Consider the following 23948-nt stretch of genomic DNA (forward strand, 5'->3'; position numbering starts at 1 on the left):
ACTGGAAGAGGAGCAACTGGGACAGAAGCGGCGCCCCAACCAGGACTAGAACCCGGGGTGCCTGAGCCGCAGGTGGAGGATTAGCCAAGTAAGCCACAGTGCCGGCCACGTTTGCTTTTCTGTGCCTGGCTAATTTCACTGAGCATAATGTCTCCAGGCTCATCCATGCTGCCACAGATAACAGAATTTCTTTCTTTTTCAAGCTTGAATAGTATCTCATTGTGTGTATCTATCACATTTTCTTAATGCATTCATTCATTGATGGACACTTAGGTTGATTTCGTAACTTAGCCATTGTAAATAAGAGTATAGAGGCCTCTTGTACTCATCGATTTCAAGCCCTTAGGCTCTATACACAACCACTGGTTGTGAGGGTTTGTCACTGTGGCTCTACTTCGCTCAGGGCCTTGCTGAGTGGCTGCCCCTCTTTGCCTCTGATGCTGGCGCCAGCCCAAAGGCCAACACATGGAACAGAAGACAGAAATGGAGGGGTTGGGGGGCATTAAGCCCAGTCTGTTCAAACCACCTAAAGCAACTTATTTTGTTTCTGGGTTTTGGTTTTCCAAAAATAACATAGGAACAGTATCTGCTTTATCTTCTCAACTATACTGTCACGAGGAAGAAGGTAATAAATGGAAATCCCTCTGCAAGCTGGGATTGCAGTGTGTTTCTGTATGCAGTTTCTTCTCCCTGCCTGCTGACGCTTCCTTGCCTCAACAGTCAGTGTTCATCATGGGGCTCCACCCATGACCAGCCCAGCAAGGCCATGTTGCAGCAAGTATGGTTACAAGTTAGTAGGTCAGTTTCAGCCTAGAATTTCAGTTTATGTCTCGGTCTAGATCATTCAGGTTGGGAATTATCACAATGTATTTATTATTATTATTATTATCACGACATTTATTTACAGCTTCTATGATTATACGCAGAAGAAAGCCCATGTTTGCTGTTCTGTTCATGATTGTACCTCCAGTGCCTAGCATGATGTCTGGCACATAATAAGTACTCAATAAACAGTTGTTGGATACATAAATGAACCAATTGCAATGAGGAAATGAGGTGGGTGTTGGGCACAGGAGTTATGTCATTGCTTGGAGCGCCCACATCCTACATCCCACATAGTAGTGCCTGGTTCTTCCTGGCTACCCTGCTTCCCATCCAGCTTCCTACTAATGTGCATCCTGGGAAGCAGCAGATGTTGACTCAAGTACTTGGGCTCCTGCCACCCACATGGGAGAGCTGGCTGGAGCTCCAGGCTCCTGCCTTCAGCCTGGCCTAGTCCTAGCTGTTGTAGACATGTGGGGAGTGCACTAGCAGTTGAAGATCTCTCTCCCTCTGTCTTGCTGTCTTTCAAATAAAATGAAAATAAAATTTTTTGAAAAGAACTAGGAAAACAGAGGACTATACAAAGGCATAGTCACTACTTCAAAACACTACAATCTACTCAAGCCAAGTAGGCCTAGAAGGTGGGAGATAAGCAGGAGAGAAGTTGGTCAGTCTACTTAAGAATCCATTGGACACCGTGACAGGAATTCCTGAAGACAGGGAAGGCCTCTCACCTAGCTGTGCTTTCTGGAGTCGGATGACAAACCTCCCAGGCTCCACAGAAGGCGATGCCATCTGTGAAGACTTTCACTTGTCTATATATACAAGCTATATTTTGTCAGCAGGGGAAGATTCTAGATATTTTCCTTTGTCAATACCTTTTCTTTTTTTATTTTTTTGACATGCAGAGTGGACAGTGAGACAGAGAGACAGAGAGAAAGATCTTCCTTTGCTGTTGGTTCACCCTCCAATGGCCGCCGCAGCCGGTGCGCTGCAGCTGGCGCACTGCGCTGATCTGATGGCAGGAGCCAGGTACTTCTCCTGGTCTCCCATGGGGTGCAGGGCCCAAGCACTTGGGCCATCCTCCACTGCACTCCCTGGCCACAGCAGAGAGCTGGCCTGGAAGAGGGGCAACCGGGACAGAATCCAGCACCCCGACCGGGACTAGAACCCGGTGTGCCGGCGCCGCAAGGCGGAGGATTAGCCTAGTGAGCCGTGTCGCCGGCAATACCTTTTCATCTTTGGATGGCAAATAACCAGAATGGAACTTTCAGCTTGGTACTGTCAAGAAAAAATATTGGGAAGACTTTGTGCTTTTGATATGATCTGTTCATTTCATTTCATCTCCAGCCAACATAAGTCATTAATAGTAATCTTCTACAAAAGGGCACATTTGTCAGTGTGATTTGGAAACATTTATCTCCTCCCTCTCTTACTTTCTCCCTCCCCTCCCTCCCTCCCCCAAATTCGCTCCCTCCCTCACTCCCTCCCTCACTCCCTTCCTTCCTCCCCCCTCTCCTTCCTTCCTTTTCTCCCTTCTTCTCTCCTCCATCCCTCCCTCCTCCCTCCCTTAATTTCTCCTTCCCCCTTCTTCCTTCCGTCCCTCCCTCCCTCCCTTCCTCCTTCCTTCCTTCCTCCCCCCTTTCCTTCCTTCCTTTTCTCCCTTCTTCTCTCCTCCATCCTCCCTCCCTCTCTCCCTCCTTCCTTCCCTTTCTCCTTCCCCCTTCTTCCTTCCTTCCCTCTCTCCCTTCCTCCTTCCTTCCTCCCCCCTTTCCTTCCTTCCTTTTCTCCCTTCTTCTCTCCTCCATCCTCCCTCCCTCCCTTACTTTCTCCTTCCCCCTTCTTCCTTCCTTCCCTCTCTCCCTTCCTCCCTCCCTCCTTCCTTCCTTCTGCCCTCCCTCACTCTCTTCCTTCCTTTCTCCCTCCCCCTCCCTCCTTTCTCCCTTTTCTCCTTTCCTCCTTTTCATCCTTTTTTCCTATGGCACTCATTGGCACTCGTGTTCCAAACGTAGTGGTGTGCAAGGAGAAGGAAACTCCATCCCCTACAGAATTTAGTGTCTAAAAGGGCAGACAGCCAAGGAAACAGAAAAGTATTGTGCATGTGACTTACCACACACACATACAGAATCATGATGACAATGAGGCGAGAGCACAGGAGAGGGTCCACTTCACTGACAGTGGAAGGCAAGTAAGGCTATGACATTTGAGCTGGGTCCTGAAATGTAACAAACCATTAACTTTGTGAAAAGAGGTGAGGGCAGTTCCCAGAGGTAGAAACATCAGGTGGAAAAGTACAGAGCTGTAAAATGACATGGGTGATTCTGAAGCTCACGTAGTATGGGGAGTAACAGGGGTTGAGAGGCAAATTGCAAATACGTTCTGAAGGGTCCTTTCTACATGCAAGTTTGGACCTGATAATCAGGTAGCTAGGCAATGGTTATCTGCAAGTGCAGTGTAGAAAATTCATAGTTTTTGTGACAATTAACGGGAAGAAACTGAGGAGAGGATCCAGCAGGGAGGCCAGTTAATATGCTGAGCAATATGCAGCAGGACAGAAAACATTCAGAGCTAAGACACTGGCAGTGGAGAAAGAGGGATTATATTTGAGCAATGTTTCTGTGTAATAGGATTGACAGGATATGGTAGCCAACTGTTCTTGGAGGGTGAAAGAGAGGGAGGAAGATAATGACTCGTATTTCCAGCTTGAGAAACCAGTTGTATGATGATGACATCAGCTCAAGTTTGGGGGGATATGGTGGGACAGGCACAGACACATTGAATGGATGTGTCTGAGGGACCTTCCAGTTACACTGTTTAGTAAATAGCTGGAAATGTGACTTTGACCTCAGAGCTAGAAACGGATTTGGAAGACACCAGCATATAGATAATGTCTGGAAATATGATGGTGAACAAATTCACCTAGAAAGAATATACAGAGAAGTAGCGCCTAATGAAATCCAACATGTGAGGGATATGCATGAAGAAGATGACTGAAGAGATTACGAAGGAAGGTTTAGAAAAGTATGAGAATCGGAGGTTGCTGAGGAGGATGCTGGTGTGCAGTGCTACATAAAGAAAGCACCCTGATGTTGGACTGAGTCAGTATGGACCTTCTCCCTCTCAAAACTCTTAGATGCTGGAAGCCTGTTCGGGTGCCAGGCATTGTCCTTGGCACTGAGGTTGTGATGACCAAAACAGACAATGTATCTTCCCTTATGGAGCTTGTAGTCTCCTGAGGAGACATACAATTTAAATACATAGTATACTAAGCAGAAGATAAAGCATCCAGCCTCTGAGGAACAAGGTAGGCTAGCATGAAAGACGGGTACTATTTTACAGTGGTGGTCAAGGACGATTCCACTGAGAAAGTGACATAGGGTAGAGACCTAAAAGAAGTGAGGGAGCAGATCTGCTGGTTGTTGGAGGACAGATACTGCAGGCAGTGGGAGCTGCAAGCACAGAGCCCTGGGGCTGGCTTGGGCTGCTGTGTCAGAGAAACAAACATTCCATTGAGGCAAGAAGTTATCAGGAGGCGTGAGTGGGAACAGGGGCAATCAGGAGGAATCTTCCGATTTTTCTGATTATTGAAAATGTTTTGACGCTTGTTCTGAGAAAATATATTTAGGTAGAGGAGATGACATGACCTGTAGTCCCTTTCAGGAGGACCACCGTGTACCATTCTTCCATATGTTGAGAACAGATCGTGCAGCGATAAGATCCAATCTGTGGAAGGGGTGAGAGGAACAATCCAGGGGCGGACTGATGGTGGCCTGCACCAGGATGCTTGTGGTGGGAGTGGTGAGAAGTGGCTGGATTCTAGATACAATTTAAAGGTAGGACAAGCAGTATGTTCTGATGGCTTAGATCTGATGCAAGAAGGAAGTCAGGGATGGCTCCAGGGCTTTTGACCTGAGTACAACTAAACAGTGGAGTGTCAGAGAGGTGCAGATTAGTGAGGTGGGGGGCTCAATTTTGGATGTTGAATTTGAGGTGTCTATGGCGCACTCAGAGATTCAAATAGGCAATTGATCAAGAGAAGTTAAAGCAGAAAGAGAGGGCAGTAGTTAAAAGGGAGGGAACAGGAGGCCAAAAGGTTTTGCTTTTGTTTTCCAAAATGAGAACTGGTAAAGCATGCTTTTGTGCACTTGGAAGTGTTCCCATGACAGGAAAGAAGTGATGATGAAGGAAAGAGATGAGGAACTGTTCCAGCCAGGGGAAGGCAGGGTTTAGAAAGAAGAGGAGACAGGGCACCTCTTGCAGTGGGAGGGAAGACAAGGTGCCCATGGACAAATGCAGAGTGAGTGTGGAAGTTCTATTTCTTCTGTTTCCTCAGCGAAACAAGCAGCTGAGAATGAGAGGAGAAGGTGTGAGGAGAGGTTTTCAGACAGAGCAGAATGTGTGACGTGGTCTTCCAGGATGGTGGTTTTCAGTTTCAGCTCATGGGCCTTAAGATCAACTTTGTTATTTCAGACCAATTTAATGATTTCAGAAAGTAAAGAGAACTTAAAAAATGAACTCTGTTGCATATATTAAGAATTGCTTAGCAAATTCTTTATTTCAGTTGAATGTGTGTGCATTTGTGTAAATATTAGGCCATAGAAAAAAATTGAAATGCTTGCTAGGACAGTGGGAGTAAGTGAATGAAGGACCTTCAAATAAAAAGTCAAGTTCCTAGTTAATGATCACAAAAGTAGCACATTCTCATGTAGGAGAGAGGGAGAGGGAGGGAGAGAGAGAGAGAGAAAAGATCTAAGATCAAGATCTTGGCCTGGAGTATTCTAGAGAACCACAACCCTTCACCTACCACCAACTGCCTTTTCGCTTCATCCATCACTTCCCATTCTACTTCCGTTATAGGAAAACTGAGTATTTTCAGTGATGGGAAGCTTACTAGCAGAAAAAATTTAGATGTTATAAGATAAAAAAAAAAAAAAAAAAAACTATGGGGCCCCCACAACACTCTCTGGGATGTTAAATTAGTAAGCAGAGGGCCTAACCACTTAGATTTGGAGCTTAGTGTACTTGCTGGATGGTTCATCCCTATTTTATAGAGTTCTAAATCCTCTGAAAGACAGCACCAGAGTACTTAGAAATCTTTTTTTGTTAAAACTATAGCCAGAAAAGCACTATTCAGTTTTTAAATGTACAAGAGGTCTTCAAAAAATTCATGGAAAATACATATTATGGAAAAAAACTATGCATGGACTTAAAAATGTTATGTCCCCAAATACATTTACCTTTTTCATTTTCTTCAAACTTTCTGAGTTACCCAGGCATGCTCACTTCCCCTCCTTAACACTGCACTAATTGCAGTTCTAGTGGATGACCAAGCTAACATCTATGCCTACATTTTTTTCCACTTGCAAGATCTGTCATGGAAGTCTGCGTGTTCACCCTCATGCTTCCACTCAAACACAACTTTACTTCTCATGCCCTGGCTGCGGAACTAGCTTTTATTTTCCCTGTGAAATGTGTCAGTGAATAACATTTAGGAATATGTCAATTTAGATTTCTAACCCGAATGAACTCAGATTGTTTTCTAGAGATTGAAATTTACAACTTCAGTTTTGTATTTCTACCTGATTGTTAAAAATGATTTTGATATTCACTTGAGCCAATTCTCTATTCAGTGTACCAATTTCTGGACAATTCATGGGTTTTTTGAAATGTACTTTTCCACATTATCAAGGCAGTATGAAAATTAGTGCATTAGACAGGAAATCAGACGTAAACATCATAGTGAAACATTTTCTCCTTGCGATGTTGCTTTTCCCACTGTGTTTACTCTGATTTATATAAACTTGAAACACTGAACAGATGCAGATATTAGTTTAACAGATAATGAAGACTCATAAAATTGTGCACTCTGCTGACAGCGCTAAGGGGATGCTAATTTATAACATCAACTATTTCATCTCAGTCCACTTGAAAACTAAAGCCCAGCCAAGTCTGGATCTCCCATGTACGGCTTTGGGGATCAGACTCTATACTTCTAGGACTCTTTGCAGTAGTTTCACTTTGCTTAGCGCCAAAACAATGTTAAAACTGCACAGCGGCAACACGGCTCACTCGGTTACTCTTTATCTAGACCGTCGAATAATTATTTTCCTCTGTGTAATATGCTCCCCTAGGAAAGCAGGCTGGATGAGTCCCTCCTCCCATGCTTCCACGGAGGGCTGCGCCGTGGAAAACTCGCTCCGCTTCCATTCTGCAAGCCTCAACAAGCCCACTGCTGAGTCAGACTCTCCGTTTCCCCTTCATGTGCGCAACCTCTCGCTCCTTAAAATTAATAATGCTGCGGAAATGCTTAAACGAGAGCCTCCCGGGGGGCGGGGCGTGGGGCCGGGGTCCCCGCGCCGCCGTCCTCCGCGCGCGTCAAGTGCTCTCCCAGCAGGAACACCTGGAGCTGGCCCCCGGTTCCTCGGACCCCGTTCTTTGCACGAGTGCGCGGGGCTCCCACACACTCCGTCGCCCGTCGGGATACCGCACGGCCCCGGTGCTGCGTGGCTGACCCCGCAGAAGGCACCTTGCAGGGGCCGCGCGGGGCCGGTGGCGCGCGCCCAGCCGGCGCACCGCTGAAAACCCAGCCCGCAAAGGCGCTCCCGCGGGCCTCCAGGAGGGGGTCCGCGTCCCCGGGGGGGCTGCCGCCAGCCGGAATCCCCCAGGAGCTCGCTGCCGGCCGCGGTCTCGGCTGGCCCGGGGTCCCCCGGACTCCCGTCCCTAGGCGGGCTCGCCCCGTGTAGGCGCGCGCCGGTCACACTCCCAGGCCTCAGTTTACCTACCCCGCAGTCTAGCCGCACCTCACGTGACCGAGGTGACAGGAGAGAGGCGGGGCCCGAGGCGCGGGCGCGTGCGACCCCCGCAGGTTCTCCCCGGACCCCGCAGGGCCGTTGCCCAGGAACCGTCCCGGCCGCCCGCGCAGGCGCGCTCCCGGAGCTCGAGACCCCCACCCCCACCCCCAGCCCCGCAGCCGCCCCACGCCCCAACCGGCCTTCCCTTTTCCCCGAGCCCAGGGAGCCGCGCCGCTCGCTCCCGCGCCCCGCTCAGGTCCTCCCGGGAGCGCGAGCGCGGGGCGGGGCGGGGCGGGGGCGGGCGCGGGGGCGCGGCGGCCTCGCGCCCGCGCGTGCCGGGACGCCCCGCGGGGGGCGGCGCGATTGTGAGGTGGCGCTGACGCACGTTCCGGGGTTCTTAAGCGGCGAGGGCGGCGGCGGCGGCGGCGGCGGCGGCGCCCGAGCCGGTCTCGGGAGGCGGAGGACACCGCCGCCGCCGGGGACGGCGGGGCCGATGTCGGCGCCCCCCACCACCCCCAGACTCACAGTGTCCGCGTCTCACAAACTGCCCCCTGCCGTCACCACGGCCGCGCCACCCCAGCCCCACAGGTTCCCTAGGCGGGGTAGGCAGCGCGGCGCGCCTCTCCCCGCGGCCGCCAGCCTCCCGAATGAGGGGCTTCGAGTTTGGGGTGCTCCGCGCCAGCAGCCCCGGGCCCCCGTCCGCCGGCGGGGCGTGTCGCCCCTACGCCGCGGGCCCGCGGGTGGCCGCCGCCCCGCTGCCCTCCGCCACGCCCTTCGGCCGGCTTTCGTCGCCGCCGTTGCCTGTCACCGGCTTCTCGGAGGCCACCTCCCCCTTCGCCGTCCCCCTCGGCGGCGGCGCGTCCAGCTCGGCCGCCGCCGCCGCTTCCTCTTCCTCCCCGCTCCCGGCGCATCAGCAGACCATGCAGGATGAGCTGCTGCTGGGGCTGACACAGCAGCCGGCGCGGCCGCTCTCGGGGGCGGCGGCCGCGGAGAAACTCCCCAGCCACCACCCCGGCGGCGGCGCGAACGCGGGTGTGACCCACCTCCTCCCCTCCCAGGACTTCAAACCGAGTCTGCACCACCCCTCCTCCTCCTCCGCCTCCTCCTGCTGCTGCTGCCGCACCTCCTCCCCGCAGGACTTCAGTCAGCGGCAGCAGCAGCAGCTGAGCAGCCAGAAGAGGAAAGAGTTCAGCCCTCCCCACCTTCCCCACCCTCCGGACTCGAAGCCGCCGCCGCCGCCGCCACCGCCACCGTCGCCGTCGCTCCACTGCCCCGGCCGGTTCAGCTCGCCGCCGCCGCCGCTCGCCCAGCGCCCGCAGCAGCAACAGCAGCCGCAGCCGTTCAGCCGCCCGCACCCGCAGCACCTCCCGCCGCAGGACTTCGCCCCGCGGCAGCGCCCGGCCGACCTGCCCCCGCTCCCGCAACTCCCGCCCTCGCCGCCCGCAGCCCCGCGGCGCCGCCACGGAGCCGCGGGCAGCCCTCGCAAGACCCCGGCTGCTGCGGGCGAGGGCAGCGCCGCCGAGTCCCCCAATGCGGGCTTGGCTCCCTCGACGCCGCCGGTGAACCCCGCGCCGGGCTCCATGGAGTCCCCCAACCATCCTCTGCTCAACAGCCCCAGTAACCTCCTGCCCGGCGGCGCGCTCGGAGCGGGCGCCTTCAGCAGCCTGCAGAGCCCGGACCTTCCGCACCCGGGCGGCGGCGGCGGCGGCGGCGGCGGCGGCGGCGGGGGGCCCCCCGGAGGCGGAGGGGGAGGCGGCTCCGCGTCGCCGCCGCCGCCGCCGCTGCCCGGCTTCGGCACCCCCTGGTCGGTGCAGACCGCGTCGCCGCCGCCCCAGCCCCAGCCGCCGCCGCCGTCCCAGCCGCAGCCGCCGCCGCCGCCGCCCCAGCAGCCGCCCCAGCCGCAGCCGCCGCCGCCCGGCTCCTCCGCCGCCACCCCGGGCGGCGGCGGCGGCGGCAGTGGCGGCGGCTCGCTCAGCGCCATGCCGCCGCCCAGCCCGGACTCGGAGAACGGCTTCTACCCCGGGCTGCCGTCGTCCATGAACCCGGCCTTCTTCCCGAGCTTCTCGCCCGTGTCCCCGCACGGCTGCGCGGGGCTCAGCGTGCCGGCGAGCGGCGGCGGCGGCGGCGGCGGCGCCGGGTTCGGCGGCCCCTTCTCGGCGACCGCGGTGCCCCCGCCGCCGCCGCCCGCCATGAATTTACCTCAGCAGCAGCCCCCGCCGCCCGCGGCGCCGCAGCAGCCGCAGAGCCGGAGGTCGCCCGTGAGCCCGCAGCTCCAGCAGCAGCACCAGGCGGCGGCCGCCGCCTTCCTGCAGCAGAGGAACTCCTACAACCACCACCAGGTACGGCGGGGCGGCGGCCCCGGGCGCACCGCGGGCGGGGACGGCGAGGCCGGAGCCCCGGCTCGGCCGCGAGCGAGCGGCCCCGCCGTGGGGACGCTGAGAGTGGGGCTGGGCGGACGGACGACGGTGACACCGCCCGGGACCCCGCCGGGCGGGCGGCCGCGGCTCGGAAAGCGGTTCGCGCTGGAGGCGGCTGCCGGCCGGACGCCCCCTCGAACGCCCCGGCGCGGCGGTGGGGGCAGGGGCTGGAGCCGAATGGCGCCGGGGCCGCGGGCGGGTGGTGGGCCGCCCAGGCGCAGTGTCGCCCACCCGCCCTCGCCGCGGACGCCCAGTGCCCGGGGTCCGGGACCCCTGCCCCGGGGAGGCGCGGCCAGGGCGGGCCGGGGGCCGCGGGGCTGGGAGCAGCGGCCGCGGGAAGCGAACTTGGGCAGGAGGAGGAGGGCTGCCGGAGACGGTGCGTGCGGGCAGCGGGCGACTCTTCCCCGCTGTCCGGTGAGGCGATGGACGGGAAGGCTCTTATCTGCCCGGTTTGCTTCATTCTCCGTTGGGCCGCCCGAGAGCGCGCCGGGCAGCTGCGGCCGGCGGCCGGGTCCACCTGCCGCTGCGGGGCCGGGGTGCGGGGTCGGGGCGCGGCGGCCGCGGGCTGTGGGGGTCCTGACGGCTCGGGGGTTACGGCGGAGCTGCGCCCCGGCGGATTTAAGTTCTGGGCTTTTTTCATGTTGGGGAACTGTTTTGTGATTTCCAGAAAAAAACCTACACTTGATGCTGGGATTAGCGTTTGTCGTAGACTTTGGTACTTTTCGGGGGGGCGGGGACGTGGTGTTGACCTTCCGTAAGGGAGTTACGGGGTACAGTGCATGTGTTAAGTTTAATGATGTAAAATCGCACTGGGCAGGATTTACATATATATAGATTTCTGATTCAGGATCTATTTTGTGAACTCCTCAGCACAATTTTCGGGTGACCACCGGGTGGGCTGACCCTGAAAGTGCCGTTTTTCAATCTCGTCAGCATTTCTTGTAGTCGTCATTCTGTTTAAGTCTGTTGTGGTGATTTAGGATTTTAAGGGTTGACAGAGAAGCAAAAGTTGACCTTAACCAGAGCTCACTTATCTCATGTAACTTTTTCCGTTGACCCAAGTTGTCAAAGTTACACCCTTTAAAAAAAAAAAAAGTGAATACCATCTAAACTACTCAGAATAACGCTCAACAGTTTATTTTAATTAACCAGAGTAACAGTTAACAGTTTTTATTTAACCACTGGTTTCTCCCCAAGAAAAGAGAATGTGGCCTACAGAGATTGAAAATACAGAATTTTGAAATATTCTGCTTTTTTGTCCTTTGCTTAATAGACTGCAATCATTTGTGTCTCAAGGTCTTCAATTTTTAATGGGAAACTTTCCATGGAGAAAACTTTGTATTCTTAAAGGCATGATGTAGAACATTAGAGCAACATACGCCATGGTCCATGTTTAACTGTCATCTGCTTTGGTACAGAAGATGAGTCTCGCTGTGTAGTGTAAGAGGTTACACAGCTTTCATATGGATCCTTAGATCGCTGGAAAAGAACTTTGAACACTGAATGATTTAGTAAGCACAGTAAAGCCCTCAAGAACGGAGTGATTTATCCATGGTCCCTTCGTTATGCTTTTGAATTATGCGGAGGAAGGGGAAAGACTGACATACATTCATGGAAATGTCAACATTTGAAAAGAAAAAAATGATACTAAGAACCAGGGCTTTTATATTGTCACGTAAGAAGCAGGGTTAATTTTAAGAGTACTCTATCGGTTTTTGGTAACTGCCTGGTTCATGCTTCCTTTAACTAAATCTCGGCACAACATAAGCTTATTGACAGTAGAATTACTAGTCGTAATCAATGGCTGCTTTTATAAAAAAGAACTGCAGTTGCAGCCCGTCGGTAGATTTTCCAATCTTTGATGCAGTGCATCAGGATTAATTTTTTTTGCCATAGATTCTAGATTGGAATATGACCCTTGAAAAATATATGAACATAATGGAGACTCATCTTAGGATCTCTAATAGAATAATCGAAGCATATGGCTGTTTATTGATGGTATATCTCAGTGGGTCCACCTATGGGTAATAGCAGATAATTGCTTAACAGTTCTTAGATAATTAAATGAAATAAAATGTAAAAAGACTTTCAAATAAACTGCACTAAAGCTAGAATAAAATAAAATAAAAACCTTAGACGTTGAATAAACAGTGCCCCCAGAGTGACATATTTCCTTTACTGTCCTTAAGACATTTTAAATTCCTGCAAGAGAGTAGCCCCAAATGTCACCACTAGCTGCTTTTGTAGAGCAAAAAGCACTTTTGGAAGCCTAAAGTCAAAATTTTTCACTCACAAAACTGGGAAATTTAATTCATAGGGTTCATATTTTTAGTTGTGTGTGGTAGTAAACTATTGTGTAAGATACAAGTGAGTTGTATTTTTAAGCATCTTTAAAGTTAATTGGAATTTAAAAGTATATTGTTTTCTTTGCATTTGTCATACAGTTCTCTCTGAAGGAAAAACAGTAACAATATGGTTCTGCTTTAGTAATTTTCATAAAATATGTTTATAGCTGACAAGAAGTTGAAAATTTACTCAGCATTAAATAGTTTCATGTAGCAAAATCACAAGCCTATTACTTTTTGTAAGCTACTTTAAGATATTTTCTCTTGCCTTTGTATATTTCTTCTTTTTTAATCTTGTAAGTTCTTACGTAAGGTATAAAATTTGAATTTGATTTATAAACTCATTAAATGCCTATAATTTAAGTAGATGTGTTTCCCCCAGCCTCTTCTGAAACAGTCTCCCTGGAGCAACCATCAGAGCAGTGGCTGGGGCACTGGAAGTATGTCCTGGGGAGCAATGCATGGCAGAGATCATCGCAGAACTGGAAACATGGGAATTCCAGGAACTATGAATCAGATCTCTCCATTGAAGAAACCGTTCTCTGGTAATGTCATAGCACCACCGAAATTTACTCGCTCTACTCCATCACTGACTCCAAAATCTTGGATTGAAGATAATGTGTTCAGAACAGACAACAACAGTAATACACTGCTACCCTTACAGGTAAGAATGGCATGTAAATGACTTTGTTTCTAATGTTAATCTTCCAGAATGGGAAGTTGGGGGGGGGGGGGTGATAGTAGTGGTCATCTAGTAACATTAACAGGTTACAAGGACTAAGTTCCAGGTTTTAAATATAATTTAATTATCAAAGGGTAAAATAGTTATACAGACAAAATTGAGAATGTCACAAGTTCTCTAAGCACACAGTGAAAAGTAGACTTTGTAAAATATATGAAGAACTGTTGTGTTTCTTAAATCATATTGAACTTTTAATTAGAGCTCCTTAAAAATGCCTTATTTATTAATCTCAGGCCACCAAAATTTATCTTTTTTATTATAACTAAGTTAAAATGTCTTATAATTGTAATTATTCATAGACTTAACTATGATCAGCTTTATATATATTAGAATATACTTAGTCCAGCTGTGATAATAGCAAAATCGTATTAACCTTGTTGCATATGATTCAAATTTGTCTTCACTAGTTCAGTGACTATATATATATATACATATAGCTTAATAGTTACAGTGATTAGACATTTTCTTGCAGGCCTTAAATATTTTGTTAACTGTTTTGTTGAAGTTCCCTTATGGCTATTTTAAATGAGATTTCCCACCCCTCTCTAAAATATTTAAAGGATGGAATAAAGATTTAAGATAGAGTTTTGATTGTTTTGCCTTTTTTTTTTTTTTGAGGGGTGGGGTATGGGGAGGAGAACTGCTCATTTCTGATGAAAACTTCTATGCTATTGAAGGTGAGATCTAGTTTGCAGTTGCCAGCTTGGGGCTCAGATTCACTCCAAGATAGTTGGTGCACTGCAGCCGGAACATCCAGAATAGACCAGGTAGGCTGCACAGTGTGTATTTTTCAGGATATTGGATAGGAGCTTAGTATTTATATTATGAGTGCTATTTATTACTTACTTTTCAGTTATACCTATTTAAGCATATGTCAGAGGGCATTAACACGACTTACTTGTTAAGATCACCCAGTTGGAACTATTCAATATGAAATGCTTCATTTTCAAATATAAAAGTAATTTATAATCATGCCATTATCTCCAATACATAGTGGGTTCATTTTTGGAAAGAGGATTAAACTATATATCCAAGAGCACCTGACTTTAAACATTAGTCAAACTAAACAGATTTTTATCTTTCAGAATTTCTTTGCAGTTAGCCATGCCATTCATTTTATTTAGCATCTAGCTTTACATTTCATATTTTGCAGAACTTCTCAGTAGTTTTTGACATGAAACTTACATTTGTTCAGAGATATATTTCTAAAATGATCCTTGTGTTAGTTCAGTTTTTTCATTATTATAATAATACTTTATTGTAGAATATTTTTTTATTTTAAAATTTGTTACTGCTCTTATATCTTGTCTTTGTCCAAATAAGAAACCCTGAGTCAAAAAGCTGGGAGTTACAAGACTCAAGTGGGTACAAAATGCTACCTTTTATCCTATAGACTTAATTTGAATGCATACTGGATACCAGGTGATGAGGATTATTATAAGATATAGAAAAAGCTCAATCCTTTTGAGGATTCTTTCTTATAGAACCCAAGTTTGAGCAGATTGAACATTGTGTGAGTTATGTAAATGAGGTTATAGTATCCTTATCTAAGGCTCCTCTGTGAATTTATCAATATGAGATGATTTTCCACATAAGAACTATATGAGCATATTACTAATACATTTGTAAGTGGCTAATCTACAGGGTTAGCACCAACTCTGTGTCTGTTTACCAAAGTAGTCCCACCAGAATTTGCAATGTATTGTCTTATTAGTAACATCAGTTAGCTATCCATCTATTTCTATTCTTTTCTTCACTCTGGGCCAGTAAATCTGTGTAAGTGATATTTTTATAGTAGTATGTTTATATTGTTTAAATTGAATACATAAATGCCTTCAAGATGGTGTGTTAGGAAAATTATTATTTTGGAGGCGGCAAGAGAAATGTTTTTAGAGAGGAAAGGATGTAATTATTCTAAATGCATATTCAGGAGGAAGCAGTAGGATACATATGACACGAAAGGCCACAGGGGCGGGGATAGATGTAGATAAATGAGGTTATTGAGACAATTGCAGTTGGCATAGATAACAAAGGGACGTTTTCATACTGCCACAGGACCAGTGCTCTAGCCTTCCCACTTGAACGTCAGTGAAAACCACTCTGCTTTTACCAGTTTTATAACCTGGAGTTTTGGGTAGATTTTAGGAAAAAGGATTTTGGTGCCTAAAGATACTTTTGCTTTTTTGTTTTATAAACTGTTGAAATATCAGCATTGCCTATGGACAGAGGTGTGATGTGATGAAATTGAAGATAGTGAAAAAAAGGTAATGGAAAGTGAACTGAACTGAGGTGGTCTGAAATCTGGCTCTTCTGCTAGCTACTTCCTCTCACGATCTTTATGACATTGAATGGCACAGTTTATGAGCTCTCATCTTTCTAGGTCATAGTTTCCTTATCTATAAAAAGAGGACCTTGAACTTAAACTTTCTCTGATCTGTTTTGGTCATTTCTTTAACTCCCTGCTGCCTTACTGTCACCCCTTGGTCCTTATTTTTAGAATACATGCTCTTGGATTCCTGAAGGGAAGGGGCTTAAGGCATTGTTGTAACACAGTGGAGGTGATTATGACCTTCCTGCCAGTCTTAAAACCAACCTCACTGTTTCCTTTAAGTACCCTAAGGGTACTTATTATACATAATTTATTCTGTGTTTTCATCTTTCCATAAAAGGTTGAGGTATTTGAAATTGAGGTTCTTAAAAATACAGCAGCAGCTACAAACTGAAATTGGTTAAAACATTGGATAGTTTCTCATTATTCGGCAAAATTAAAATTATTCAAAATAATCACAGAAATACTTAACATTATTTCAATTTCTGACTTTTTCTATCATATACAGCACTTTAATACTAGTAAATTTTGGTTAGCAAGGATGTTATCGTAAAACTTTTTTTATATCATTTAGTCTCAAATTGATTAGGTCTAAAATATATTAAATTATAGAAGTGAAGTTTTTATTCTTATGCCGTGATACTTTAGGCCTTATCCATATCAAGAGCTTTTAGTAATTAGATTCAATACATGGGAAAGATAGATTTTTATAGGCTCATTTTATTTCAATTATATGCTAAATTTTTGGAGTTAACATTTCTTTATTTTAGATAAGCTGGGCTTTTCTTAATGGAAAAACTTCAAATTGAAGACATTTTATTATTTACATTTCTGACTTCGGAATGATTATTAAATAACTATTAGTTTCTTTAAGACTGAGATTTACTTTAAAATGTACTTAGCTAGTTATCCCTGCAAGAAATCAGACTCAAGAGTATGAATTCTCAAGTACCCTAAAATGGAAGTTTTAGTTAGATATTACGATAACAGTATATTTTTCAATAGCACTTGAATATTTTCATTCAAATGGTATTGGTATTACAGGTTCATAAATAGCACATCAGCTCACTAAAAACAAAGCTATGTCATTTGACTGTATAAAATGTGAAACCTATAAATGAGTGTTGGCTTGTCCCATAGAAGGGATTATCCGTATATTCAACTTTAAATTTTTGCTCTGTGTTCTGTAAACTACCTTGAAATGTATTTTCCACCAATCTTTGAATATCTAGCCTATTAGGATAATGTCATGTGTCATAATTTATAAATCTCAGAAAAATTTATTAGTTGAACCCTTATTCATTTTACATAAAAACAGTATCTACTAGCAGACCAGGTCCAATTTTTCATTTCAAAATGCATTCTGTAAATTTTGAAATTTCTTAAACAAGTTAAATTTAAGGGACACTTATAGTCATCAAACTGATATATATCTTCAGAAAATGAAAGAGAATAGGCTTTTGTGTTTATGCTTAGGTAATTAATATTTTCTACTTGTTTTTCCGTTTCTTTAATCCTTCTGAGTACTCCAGTAACCTTGGCAGTTTTTGGCCTTTCAAATATTTCAACTTTTTTTTTCAGAATCAAAGTCACATAGCTTTGTTGAGGTTCAGAGTAAAGAAAGTTCAAGAAATGTCCGTTCATGTTTGTGTGTTCATGTTTTAATTGCTGTTAGGATATATGGAAGAAAAAAATAGTATTCTTTGCCTTTGAAAACCTAAAAGTAAGGGCCCAGTGTTGTGGTGTAGTGGGTAAAGCCACCGCCTGCAACGCCAGCATCCCATATGAGGGTCGACTGGAAATCCAGCTGGAGATCTGGCTGCTCCACATCTGATCCAGCTCTTTGCTAATGGCCTGGGGAAAGCGGTAGAAGATGACCTAGGTGCTTGTGCCCTTGCCAACCATATGAGAGTGCTGGATAAAGCTCGTGGGTCTTGGCTTCAGCCTGGCCCAGCCCTGATCATTACCATCAGCTGTGGGAGTGAATCATTTTTTGGAAGATCTCTCCCGCTCTCTGTAACTCTTTAAAATAAATAAATAAATCTTAAAAAAAAATCTGATGTTTTCTACTTAGGCAGAAGAATACATGTTCAAGCATCTGGTATATAATTAAGTATGAGGATAGAAAGTTTTCCTTATAATGTGTTTTTCCATCTGGGTGTTCCAGCTGGGTGACAGGAACTTCTGCTGCTTTCCCAGGTGCATCAGCAATGAGCTGGATCAGAAGTGGAACAGCCTGCTTGTAAACCGGCTCTCACATGGAATGGTGGCATTGCAGGCAGCAGTTAAACCTGCTGTGCCACAACGTCAGCTCCTATTTTTTAAAAATTTATTTTTTATTTGAAAGACTTACAGAGAGAGAGGGAGAAGAGACATAGAGAGAATCTTCATCCACTGATTCACTCCCCAGATGGGCCAGGCCAAAGCCAGGAGCCTGGAAATCCATCCCGGTCTCCCAGGTAGATAGCCGTGGCCAGGCACTTAGGCCATCTTCCATTGCTTTACCAGGTGCAGTAGCAGGAAGCTGGGTCAGAAGTGGAGAAACTAGGACTAGAACTAGTGCTCATATAGGATGCCAGCATTACAAGCACTGATCTAGTCCATTGGACCACAATACTGGCCCCATAACTTCCTTTTTCTTTGGGAGAATACCTCATTTTCAAAAGAAAAAGGTTGTATTTATGGTTTTTTTTTTTTTAACTTTTATTTAATAAATATAAATTTCCAAAGTACAACTTTTGGATTATAGAGGCTTTTTCTCCCCATAACCACCCTCCCACCTGCAACCATCCCATCTCCCACTCCCTCTCCCATCCCATTCACATCAGTATTCATTTTAAATTATCTTTATATACAGAAGATCAATTTAGTATATACTAAGTAAAGATTTCAATGGTTTGCACCCACACAGAAACACAAAGTATAAAGTACTGTTTGAGTACTAGTTATACCATTAATTCACATAGTATAGCACATTAGGACAGAGATCCTACATGGGGAGTAAGTGCGCAGTGACTCCTGTTGTTGATTTAACAATTAACACTCTTTATTTATGGCATCAGTAATCACCCGAGGCTCTTGTCATGAGCTGCCAGGGCTATAGAAGCCTCTTGAGTTCGCCGACTCCGCTCTTATTTAGACAAGGTCATAGTCAAAGTGGAAGTTCTCTCTCTTCAAAGAAAGGTACCTCAAAAGGTTGTATTTGATCACTTCTTCTGAAATAAGATGCTGTTTTGAATGCTGCAAACTAACAAAATATTCCATCCAAAAATGTCCTAATTGAGTTGGAGTTCTTTTATTGTGCTAATTTGGATGTTGCACATTACCCTTCTTATTTATTTTTCAGCATGTCTAATTTTTTCCTTAGGTTGCCTTCAAGTGTTGGTTCCCACATTTTTCAACATTTCTTTTTTTATTTTTTAAAGATTTATTTGTTTATTTGAAAGAATTACAGAGATAGAGAGATCTTCCATTTGCTGGCTCACTCCTCAGATGGCTGTAACAGCCAGAACTGAGCCACATAGGAGCAAGGAGCTTCCTCTGGGTCTCTCATGTGAGCACCAGGGCCCAAGTACTTGATCATGTTTGGCTGCTCTTCCCAGGCCATCAGCAGGGAGCTGGACAGGAAGTGGAGCAGTGGAGACTCAAACAGGTGCCCATATAGGATGCCAGCGTGGCAGGCCATTGATCAGTTTCCACTGAACCACAATACCAGCCCTTCTCAGCATTTCCAAGACTATTATATAAAGTGTTCATGGCAGATGTCTGAGTTGAGGAACAACAAAATACGTAGTAGAATATAAGAGGTGATAGTTTTTCTAGCATGTGTTCTAATTTTCCTTTTTGACAATCTGGAGTTATCTGTTTCTAAAAGCCCATTTGGTTTGATTCTCTGCCAGATCATTTTCATACCTTAAAATACTTTTCCTCAGAAATTCTTATTTTGGCTGTTTTCAAATAACTATGTAGTAGTAAATATAAATATACTTTGGTTTTCCATATTTATTACTGCTAATCAGCATTAGTGTATTCATGGTTCCTTTAAAATTGCCTCAGGATTTCAGTTTAGTTTTTAAACCAATGACAGTGTGCATGAACACAAATGTTTATAATATCCTTATTTCAAAAGAAAACAGACACTTGTTTCCTGTCAAATTTTGATGTCTATGACATAATGCAATTATATATGTATATGTATCTTTTGCATATGAGCATATAGATTCTGTTAAATTCGAAAAGTAATTTTGCGGTGTCAAGAGTGCTTTGCTCCAAACTTTTGAAAAGCACGTGAGATGTGGCTGAGCTTAACAAAGTATAACTAAACTAAACTAAACTAAACTTTACTGGGTCTTTTGGTTTTGTTTGTTAGTTACCTAAATTAGGAGTTTGGTTCATAAAGACTTGATCTAAAAAAGGAAATAAGGGACCTTACAATTGAGTATCTTGCTGATTCAGTTGGAAATAGACATTTATCGTTTCTCAGCCTTTTGGTTAAGATTGTGTGGAAATCGACATTCAAACTGAAGTAGCAGTTAACATAATGACTTGGGACGCCTGGGTTCCAGTACAAGTTCTGCTATTGGTTCTGGCTTCCTTCTAGCATGCACACTCAGGGGCAGCAGGTGATGGCTCAGGTGGTTAGATCCCTGCCACCCACAGGGAAGACTCAGATTTGAGTTCCCAGCACTTGGCTTCTGGCTTAGCCCAGCCTCATCTGTTAAAGCAGTTTGGGGATTGAAATAGCAGATGGGAGATATCTCTGCCTCTCTGCTTTTTCAAATAAAGAAAATAAAAATTAAGAAAATTACAATCAACATTTTTTGAGTAACAATTCAGTTGATTATATAGTGGCCACTGACATTGACTGAACAGCTTAAGAGTTTTACCTTTCAGGGGCTGGTGTAGTGGATAAAGCTGCCACCTGCAATATTACCATCCCATATAGGCTCCCATAGGGATGCTAGTTCAAGTCCTATTTGCTTCACTTCCGCTCCAACTCCTTGCTAATGCTCCTGCGAAAGGGAAAGCAGCAAAAGATAGCTCAAGTGTTTGGGCCCCTGCCCCCACATGGAAGACCCAGAGGAAGCTCTGGGCTCTTAGCTTCTGCCTAGCACAGGCCTGGCTGTCGTGACCATTTGGGGAGTGAATCAGCAGCTGGAGGATCTCTGTCTCTCTCTGTCTCTCCCTCTCTATACTTCAGGCTTTCAAATAAATTAAAAAATCTTGTTCTTAAAACAAAATTCCTTTTTGTACTTTATATATTGCCCTTGATGCATTAACAGTTACTGTAGAAGTATTTCAGGAATTTTATCATGCTCTATGGCAAGATCATACTCCTTGCCTCTAGAAAAAGAAAGTTACTTCAGAAATACCCTTTGGGTGATGTTAATAGTTACCATTCAGTTCATAAGTTGGCTGATGACGGGGCATAGAATGATTATCTTCAAAATCATCAATCTGAACAGATATGCCTGAACTATAATACAATTTTTTTGCAATAATTTAGGAAAAGTAGAATATGAAGTATTTTAAAGTCTTTAAAATATATTCTTAGAGTCTACATGGTACATCCTACCTTCTGAGGAGTTTCCTGTCTTAGTTGTATGAACATAAATTTGTATCATAAGAGTATATTTTATAGTTCTATTTGAAATATGTCTTGGAACTTTGAATATAATAGTACTTAGTCTTCCATTTGATTGGATAGAAATTCAGGTTGATACCAAAACCACATAAATATCTAATTCTTGTCTCAGGTTAGTTATCATTTAACTACCTTTTCCATGGAGAATTCTAAGAAGGCTTTATAGTCCTTTATAGTAAGCACTTAAAAGTTCAGTTTTTGCTCTTAAAGAACTCAACTTACACATTTTGACAAAATTTTTATGCTACAGATAAAGTTGTGTGGACATTGGAGAGTGAGCTATATTCTCCACTTAGAATTGCCCTAGCCTTAAGTAACGTAGACGTTTAGTGGGATACAGGAAAATTGTGAATGCAGAATATTGGAAGCAGGGAAGATGGAAATATTTGGATACATTGCTAAAATTGTGGGTGGTTTTTGCCCAAGAACCTTCTTCTCTTTTCTAGTTTTATTTCATTTTTTGTACAGTACTTTGAGTCTTTTTCTTTTCTATAATTTGTGAAGTTGACTTTAAGTGTCATTTACTATTAGGTGGTTATTTTGTTTCCTAGAAGATGGAACCAGAGCCTAAAGAGATTTGGGGACTTACAGGATCAAGGAATGCAGTACTTTTTAAAGTGTGGTCTCTGGGCCAGCAGCATCAGTTTCACCTGGGAATCTTCTTTTATTTTTATTTTTTATTTTTTTTTGACAGGCAGAGTGGACAGTGAGAGAGAGAGAGAGAGAGAAAGGTCTTCCTTTGCCATTGGTTCACCCTCCAATGGCCGCTGCACACCGCGCTGATTCTAAGCCTGGAGCCAGGTGCTTCTCCTGGTCTCCCATGGGGTGCAGGGCCCAAGCACTTGGGCCATCCTCCACTGCACTCCCAGGCCACAGCAGAGAGCTGGCCTGGAGGAGGGGCAACCGGGACAGAATCTGGTGCCCCGACAGGGACTAGAACCTGTGCTGCCGCCGCAGGCAGAGGATTAGCCTATTGAGGCGCAGTGCTGGCCTCACCTGGGAATCTTAGAACCACAGATTCTCAGATGCCAGTACAGATCTGCTAAATCAAACTCCATTGATGTGCCCCAGCATCTGTGTTTCACCAGCCCTCCAAATGATTCTGAAACATGCTGAAGTTTGAGAACCACTGTTACAGCACATTGTGTTGACCTCACCAGTGAAGGTCCCTGTGCTAGTGAACAGCTGATACTGATGGGTGTGTTACACCTCAGGGGTCCCTCAGTACAAATCAGTTAGCGTGCTGATACAGTTAATTGGGATAGTGCTGGAGTAAGAGCCTGTATTCTGGCATTCTTGCCATCACTCATTGTTACTTTTCACCCTTTTTAATTCCTTGACAGCACCATGTTTAGTCTACAATACTGATTCTGGACCCCTAGCTTAAAAAGCTTACAACCCTGATTTAAACATCAAAGTAGAGTAAATAAATGAACATACTTTCAGGAAAGCTTATGTTTTCCTTCAGACTTTTAAAGGACTGGTTCTGAATCTTCCCTGGATGGTGGACCCCTTTAGAAAACCTTTGAAAGCTATAAACGTTTTCTTCAGAAAAATTTTTATATATACACTCACATACAGTAGGTTGTATATAATCTCAGAGATGGGTTTTCTCCTAAAGTTTGTGGACCAAGGCTAAGAAATGTGCTATATTAATTTTTGTGGGACTTCTTTTTTCTTTCCTCTGCTTATTTTCTGATTCTCCCCTTTCCATTTTCTGTGGTAGTAGCCTTCTGCCTTCCCCACATATACAAAGGGGCCTCAAAAAGTTCATGAAAAATGAAATTAAAAGATAGTACACATTTTCCATTTTGAAGCCCCTTCAAATGTATGCGAACACACACACACACAAGTGGAAAGGACCCCTAGGCTATTTAAAGGGGATGGGACAGGGCTGGCTCTGGTGGTTCCCTGTTTTTTTATGTACATTTAATATGTGTTGAGTAGAATACAATATAAAATTGCAGGCTTTAAATAATCAAATTCTATCTAGTAAGCACGTGGAGGGATTTGAGGCCAACACACAAAGTGAGATTTGAATATGAACATTCTAGGCTTTAGTCTGTTTGGATTTTGTGTCTCATGCTTTTGATTCTTACTGTGTATGACGTTTAGGCATTCATTATTATGGAACTCAGACTAACAAGTCAAATAACAAGAGTTTGATAGATGTTTAAAGTATGGTGCAACTATGGAATTAAATTCTTCCCTTTCCCTAGACATTTATTTTTCAAGTGCCAGTGTCTCCCTAGATGTGTGAGAGAGTTTAGAAATTAAATAAAGAACAAAAATGCATTTTGTTTGTATAGCACTAAAGGTATCTTTAAAAAGAGTAACAACAATGGAAATTGTTTTACTTATTCCCTTAATACTACCAGTGAAATTCAATTGCTTCTGATGAGATTTTAGAGATAAATGTATTGAAACTTGTCCTGCAATACAAGAGAGATTGTAACTCCTGAGATAGTGTTATTGGAATTTTCTTGGGATACAAATTAGTTGATAATAGATTAATCAAGTGTCTTATTTGATATAAGAGGATTTAGATCATATTTTTGTAATCATGCTTCAATAATATCGTGCAGGTTGTAAATTTGTTTTCTTTTCTTTTCTTCCAGGATCGAAGCAGAATGTATGACAGTTTGAACATGCACTCTTTGGAAAATTCCCTTATTGATATTATGAGAGCAGAGCATGATCCTCTTAAGGGTAGGTGACTTTTACTTATTTATTTATCTTTTAAAGATTTATTTATTTTTTATTTGAAAGTCAGAGTTACACAAAGAGAGGAGGAGAGGCAGAGAGAAAGAGGTCGAAGGGTGGGTGACTTTTAAAAATGTTTCCTTATATAATATACC

At 45.1% G+C, this 23948-nt stretch overlaps 1 protein-coding gene and 1 long non-coding RNA gene across 10 annotated transcripts in view; one reads left to right on the plus strand and one right to left on the minus strand.

Moving 5' to 3' along the window:
* The window catches only part of LOC103352270 (uncharacterized), a 142758-nt gene extending 134748 nt beyond the window's left edge, over positions 1–8010 (minus strand). Inside the window, exon 1 of one of the 4 annotated variants that reach the window (XR_011386189.2) lies at positions 7605–8010. This is a non-coding gene — a long non-coding RNA (uncharacterized LOC103352270). Of the gene's footprint in view, positions 1–2932; positions 5758–7604 lie in introns of those variants that run through there. The other 3 variants (XR_016229764.1, XR_016229762.1, XR_016229763.1) reach the window with 3 other exon arrangements.
* A 131-nt stretch (positions 8011–8141) lies between these two features.
* CPEB2 (cytoplasmic polyadenylation element binding protein 2) overlaps positions 8142–23948 on the plus strand; it is a 71600-nt gene continuing 55793 nt past the window's right edge. For 3 of the 6 annotated variants that reach the window (XM_051830084.3, XM_051830094.3, XM_089326944.1), the window contains exons 1-4: positions 8142–9952; positions 12758–13039; positions 13795–13884; positions 23709–23799. In XM_051830084.3, coding sequence (XP_051686044.3) covers positions 8261–9952; positions 12758–13039; positions 13795–13884; positions 23709–23799 — 2155 coding nt within the window. In that variant the 5' untranslated portion in view covers positions 8142–8260. The remainder of the gene's footprint in view (positions 9953–12757; positions 13040–13794; positions 13885–23708; positions 23800–23948) is intronic. The other 3 variants (XM_051830096.3, XM_051830101.3, XM_089326945.1) reach the window with 1 other exon arrangement.

This window comes from Oryctolagus cuniculus, chromosome 2 (assembly GCF_051225735.1).
Source record: "Oryctolagus cuniculus isolate XC-2025 breed Fujian yellow rabbit chromosome 2, ASM5122573v1, whole genome shotgun sequence".
NCBI classification, from domain to species: domain Eukaryota; kingdom Metazoa; phylum Chordata; class Mammalia; order Lagomorpha; family Leporidae; genus Oryctolagus; species Oryctolagus cuniculus.